Below are 6,663 nucleotides of genomic sequence, written 5' to 3'. Positions count from 1 at the left end.
ACTTTTTCATCATAGTAATTATTAATTTATTTGCTTCGCTATAGTAACTATTAATGTCCCTCGCTAAACTAGGGTTTTTTTTGCATCTCTAACACATCCCTAAATAAAGACCTTGTTCACTACTAATGTGACCTGGCGACCTAGTGCACTAAGTTGGGCGTGACTCCCACCCGTAACACTGTACCTAGTTCTCCGCCTTCGCTACTCCGACTTTGCATGCACGAGCACAATGCGTTGTCGTTCAAGGGTGGTATTTGGTACCTCGACGAGCATACATGCATCCATATGGTAATATGTGTACATGGCATCCAAGATCACCAACATCACTCTAGTCCCAGTATACCAACGTGCACCAGGACTATGTCTCGAAATGGCTAGCTAGAAAAACATTCGACGTCGCTTTAGCTTAAGCGATTTTCCTCCAACGATATCCTTCCACCACGATACCATGTAAGGACATGCACCTAAGTTAGGTTACTACCCTTTTACCCTATTATGTGTATTTTCCCTTTCATTTTATTAATTAATTCCTCTCCTATGGGAAAAACACACCCCCACCGATGGCGAGGTTATGTTGAACTTTGGTGGCTCACTTCACCCACCTATTTTTTTAAAATTTTATTGCAACTAGGGTTTGGACCGTTCGCACGATGCTGGGGAAACCTAATATGTTGAAAAACTCGTTTGAAATTAATAAAAAACAAAAACTATAAAACAATCATGTAAGCGCCAAAACATATGTTGACGCTCCATGTAACTCATTTGTAATTCGTGTGTGTGTGTATATATATATATATATATATACATATATATATATATATATATATATATATATATATATATATATATATATATATATGGGAAAAGTGAATATACCCTTAAGGGTATATAAGCTTAGGTACCCAAACACACTATACTACGTCGTTTTGTATCATATAATACATTCTAATTGTCCAATGTTGTTATAATTTAACTTGTAACTTGATTTACTTTCATGATTTTTATAAATTACACATTTATCTTCCTCTTACATAATTTTCATTTTCAACTACAATATATACAACCTAGTAGGTGTTCGACAAAAAGATGCGATATAAGAGAAAGATAGTAGTGAAATTTTGAAAATCTTGAAAGTAAATCAATTTAGGGGTTAATGTTTAAACATTATAATGAATATATCAAACAAAACGACGTATTATTGTGTGTTTGGGTACCTAAGTTTATATACCCTTAAGGGTATATTCACTTTTCCCTATATATATATATATATATATATATATATATATATATATATATATATATATATATATATATATATATATATATAATGTGATATACAAATGTCAACAGTCCACATAAAGCACGACGATGATCAAACCATATCAAACGGACCACAAAAGTATCAAAATAAAGTTTCAATCTAAACAATTATGTATTGAGGACACAGAAAAAAAATAAAGCTTAAAAGTATATCTTAAGTAGGGGTGCAAACGAGCCAAGCTACTCGCGAGCTTCTCGAGATCGGATCGTTAAAAGCTCGACTCGAAATCGATTTTAAACGAGCCCGAGCCGAGCTCGAGCTTAATATTAAGCTTGTTTATTAAACGAGCTCGAGCTCAAGCCTATGTCACAAAGCTCGATTAGGCTCGCGAGCCTAAACGAGCCTTTATATAATATTATTTATTATTTATATATATTAAAATAAAAACATATTAGAGGAATTATGAATTTCGGGTATTAGTAAACGAGCTTTTTAACGAGCTCGAGCCGAGCTTAAGCTTATTTAGGCATGCCTGATAAAAACGAGTTGAGCCCGAGCCCGAGCCGAGCTTGTATAACTCTTTACGAGCTCGAGCCGAGCTCAGTAAAAGAAAGCTCGAATCGAGCCGAGCTCGAGCTCGAGCCTCATATAACTTAAACGAGCCCGAGCCGAGCATGGCCAGGCTCGGGCTCGGCTCGGCTCGTTTGCACCCCTAATCTTAAGAAAATTAATAAAAAAAGAAATTTATAAAAAGAAATTAAGATAACTCTGATGTGATTCATATATATTACGATAATGATTATATCATGTCAAGTGAACCATAAAAGTATTAATAATAAAGTTATTGACCAAAAATTATATATATAGATAAGGCATATGAAAATAACATTCGGAAAACGAAAACTACAAAAAAGAAATTTTATAAGAGATCGAAAAGGTAACTTTAAAATATAATAAGGGATCAAAATCATAACTTATAAAATACTAATAATTTAATTTTAAAATAATAAAGAAGAAAAACTATTAAATTAAAATTATTTGAGGATAAAAACTATAAATATGAAATTTTTCTATGGTTAGATAGAAACTATATTTTCATTTAAATGCTTCTTTTACTCTTATATTCTTATGATAACAAAATAGTAAAATGATTTGTATTTAGTTAATCGAAGTTTGAAAATAGTAAATGGAATGAATATAAAAAATAAAATGTTTAGTTTCAATCTAAACAAATATGTATGGAGCGGTTAAAATAAGATATGAAGTTTATCTTTTTGGTAAAATAAAAAAATTACAATTAATTAAAAATTTATAATACTAAAAAGTGATTAATAAAGACGAAAACTATAAAATTAAAGAACAAATTACACGAATGGTCCTTTAGGTTTTGGTTTTTTCCTTAAAGAAGTCCCTACGGTCATTTTTTCTCTCAAATAGTACCTACGGACAATAAGTTGCATGCGTTTGGTCCCCGAGTTGGATGTCTGTCCATTCCAACGTTAAACTGCCCCCATGTGACTTGCACATGATGGTATTTATGCCATTTTACCCTAAAGGACATTTTCTGAACATTTTATTAACGCCTATATTACTTCGTGTTGTTCTTCCTCCTAATACAATATATTACTACTACTGTTAAAGAAAGAAAGTTGGACAAAATGTCGATATGTGCTTGTGGAAATCGTGATCTAGCCATTGTCACTTCGTCGTCAGATCGCAACCCCGGAAGGCGATTTTGGGCTTGTCTTCGTAATGAAAGAAGGTGTGGTTGGACTAGGTGGTTTGATGAGCCCATGTGCCCTAGATCGATGGAAGTGATACCTGGGTTAGTCAAGTCTATGAACAAGCTCCAAGAATCCCTTCGACAAGTTATCATGCAAGCTAGGATGTATAAGTTAATCATTCTCTTCAGTTGGGTTCTTTTTTGCAATTCGTTACTTGAAGCATAGTTGAAGTTGCGTCTGAATGTGGTCTCTAAATGCAGGAATTGTTGTTGTGGTCGTAGGGTTAATGTACTGGTGGTCTTATTTTGAGTCTGACGACATGAAATTGTAGCATGGTTTATGTAGTGTTTGTGTCTGTTTTGAGTTTGAATGAAGGGAATTATGTTGTCGTTAATGTTGTCTGAATGATATAGTCTTTGTGTAATCAAATGGCTTAGTTTCAGAACAAGGTTATTATGTCATGGCCTATGTGTGTTGTATTGTTTCCATTTGTCCATACACTTTGAATATCCCAAATATTATTTGACAAGAACACTAATTTAACAAAAATGTTATTGTACATGACAACAACAGTTCACATTGTTTCATAGTTTACCAATGTGTACAAAGATTTAAGGTCAACATGCATGACCATACAAAAATAGAAGCCCAAAGTAAGTATTGTTTGTTACATAAACATAGGTGTTAACACAACCATAAAAGTAAGTTGCAAATTACATCAAAAGACCTAACACTTAACAACAACACCCCCATCCTCACTTCTTCCCTCTAGTGTCTCCCGTTCTTGTGTCATTAGGGCCACCTTGACCTTTACAAGTTCGTGAATTATGCCCTTTGTTGTTGCACTTTCCACAAGTGACTGTGGTCCACTTCTTGGACGGTTTATTCCCCTGTGTAGCAAGTTCATCATATGCCCTCTTCCTTTTCTTCTTGGGCTACCCACCTACAAATGTACATAAGATTAAATTTTTGTTCTTCAGAAACTGCAATTATATTGATATATGAAGGCATACCTGAACAACATGTTTGGGTGGAAGAAAATTGGTTGGGTATGGTGATATGGGCCACATCAATCTACCATTTATAGGTTAAATTTTTTATTTGTACACTCTGCCCATGTAACTAGCCAGTAGCATGGGTGGACCTAGGGCCTGCTCAATGTTTTGAAAAACTAAGCAAGGGCTTAGGGCCCCAAATTCTAAAGGGCCTCCAATTTTAAAACTTATTTTCTTAATTATATTTGTATATATACGTATTTCTTGGGTTATAAAGGCAAGTTGGAGTATGGCTTGGTGGTAAAAGCGGTGGTTTAGCAAACCAAGGGTCTTAGGTTCAAATCTATTTGTTTACCTGAAGGGCCCCAATTTTTTTGTTTTCTTAAAGCCCCTAAACAGGTTGAGTCGCCCCTGGGTGGACCCAATGCTCCAACTCAGGAACAGTCTTTGCTACATGTTTAATCTTGTCTCATATTACACTTATTGCATGTAAGCATAACATGCCTGTAATTTCCCAATGTCTACATGTGCATCTTTTTTCATCCAAATTCACAATAAACTGATCACCCCAATGAGTAGTGACTTGAGTTTTAACCCCATTGAAAATACATCTGTGCTTTTGTGCTTGTCTTTTCATTTGATCAAGAACAGTAGTGGCAGTTGGTGTGAGAGGACCATGAGATCTATTAATCTCTCTTTGGACATTGCAATTTCTCTTCACCAAATGCTCTCTAATGTACTCCAAACAATAAATGATAGGTTTATCCCCACCACCTTGTATTTTTCCATTCACAACCTCACACAGGTTATTCAACAAGATGTTAGTATGTGCCCTCCCTGTTTAGTGATATAATACAAAATGAGAACAAAACCTAACAGTGACAAGTAAATGTAAACATCATTGAAAGATGAAGTGCTAACCCGAGAAATGAGATCTTGCCCAATGAGCTGGAGGAATCCGTATAAGCCAATCATGAGCTCCAGAATTGAATTTTTTTAGCTCTTCTAATACTTTCTAAAAATACCTTACAGTAAATAGTTGCACATGCCCACACACAATCTTTGAGCTCTTTATCCTTCTACTGTCTTTTCATATTATCATAAATATGCCTCAGACAACCTATGCTCAGCTTGAGGGTATAGTTTTGTAATTACAGGAATGATGCCCTAGTTAAATATTTCATTAGTTAGTTGACTAAATAACAACAATATCAAATTAAATTGAAGTGTATGTACCTTCTGCCTATCTGAGATGAAAGTGAAGTTTGAATTAGCATAAAGTTCTAGATCATCACCATGTTGTTCCAAAAACCCTGTCCATGAATCTGTGGTTTCATTTTCAACAAGTGCATATGCAAGAGGATATATCCTATTATTGAAATCTACCCCTACGACATTCAAAATTTGACCAGGATAGGGACCTTTCATGAAAGTACCATCTAACCGTATGAAATCCTTTAGATTAGTCTTAAATACTTCCTTCAATTCTCCTAAACAAATGTAAATTCTCCTAAACGTCCTTGTATCAGAATTTATATTTGGCTCAGTGTGAAAATCGATCTTGACATTAGTACCTAGGTTTCATTCCACCAACTCTAGTCCATAGTCCCTCAAGATAGCACATTGTTTCTGAAAATCCCCAAAAACATGCTTTTGAGCCAATGCCTTTGCCCGATGTACCTTCATTTTTGACATGTTCATCTCGAATTTCTCGATGAGATCTTCTTGAAGTGCATTGACTGGAATGGTTGGATTACTCTCAATTTGCTTCACAATGTATGTTGCAATGAATTTGTAGTTGCAAGCTTTATTGGTTCTTGATTGCACACACTGATGTTCATTAACTAGGATGTTCACCACCCAGTCATCTATTTCTTTAGGTCTAGACACTAGTACAACCCAAGGACATTTACCGTCTTTCATATTTACTATTTTTTTCGTTGAATCCAGTCCTTGACTTTTTCTATGGCCCACCACTCATATCTGGGACCACTACTCTACACTTATCCCTAATCCTTGTTTTGTCATTTTTTTTTCAAAATGTAAATCGCTTTTGGTTTCTACTGCATGTTTGTTTATATAGTCTTTTATATCTTTCTTTGTTTTGAACTTCTGTCCCAATGTGAAAGCCTTTGGATTAACTACACCCTCAAAACAAGCTTTTGCTTTTCCTATGTCTCTCAACATCCTCTCTTTATTGTTATCTTCACCTACAATAGGTGAATGAAACGATTATGTGTCTATGACCTCCAAACCTTCACCTTCCGTAAAGTCAACACCACTACCACTTACTTCTTTGGTCATTTTTTAAACCCACTTAACATCTTCATCAACATGTATATGAAAATCTTTCATATCAACATCCACATCATCTACAATATTTTTAAAATCCACAAAGAAGTCTTCATCCTCACTATCATCATCTGTCCTATTACCCTCACTCCTACTACCCTCACTCCAAGCACCTTCACTAACACTTTCCATACTTCCACTGTATTCATACTCAAAAAACTCAACATCATGTAGATTTTTTCCCCACCATATTCTGCGTCTACATCCCCCATTACATCATAATCATCCACTGGATCAACATCTCCTTTTGGTTGGTGATCATCCCTTGTGTCAACAACTCTTTTACCTTGGTTATCCTCAAACTGTACCCCCCCCCCCCCCAATTGGATCA

At 35.0% G+C, this 6,663-nt stretch overlaps 1 protein-coding gene across 1 annotated transcript; it reads right to left on the bottom strand.

Moving 5' to 3' along the window:
* Positions 1-3,712: 3,712 nt before the first annotated feature.
* On the bottom strand, positions 3,713-5,903 carry LOC145064066 (uncharacterized). The gene is made up of 6 exons (XM_079011587.1): positions 5,603-5,903; positions 5,217-5,419; positions 5,091-5,147; positions 4,902-4,995; positions 4,459-4,817; positions 3,713-3,928 (listed from the first exon to the last, which is right to left on the bottom strand). The coding sequence occupies exons 1-6, from the start codon at positions 5,901-5,903 to the stop codon at positions 3,713-3,715; spliced, it is 1,230 nt and encodes a 409-aa protein (XP_078867713.1).
* Between the last annotated feature and the right edge of the window lie 760 nt (positions 5,904-6,663).

Source organism: Lactuca serriola, chromosome 7, assembly GCF_051521515.1.
Source record: "Lactuca serriola cultivar US96UC23 chromosome 7, Lser_US96UC23_V15, whole genome shotgun sequence".
Classification (NCBI taxonomy): domain Eukaryota; kingdom Viridiplantae; phylum Streptophyta; class Magnoliopsida; order Asterales; family Asteraceae; genus Lactuca; species Lactuca serriola.
Note: the sequence above shows the minus strand (reverse complement) of the source record. Positions and strands in the feature narration are given on the sequence as shown.

Bases quoted from the DNA above. Each gene is read 5' to 3' on its own strand.
- LOC145064066 (XM_079011587.1), bottom strand. From the start codon at position 5,903: ATGAAAGACGGTAAATGTCCTTGGGTTGTACTAGTGTCTAGACCTAAA. The intron at 5,148-5,216 runs GTACATACACTT...ATATTTAACTAG, and splicing joins TCATCTCAGATAGGCAGAAG to GGCATCATTCCTGTAATTAC. The intron at 3,929-4,458 runs GTAATATGAGAC...GTACATTTGTAG, and splicing joins TATGCTTACATGCAATAAGT to GTGGGTAGCCCAAGAAGAAA.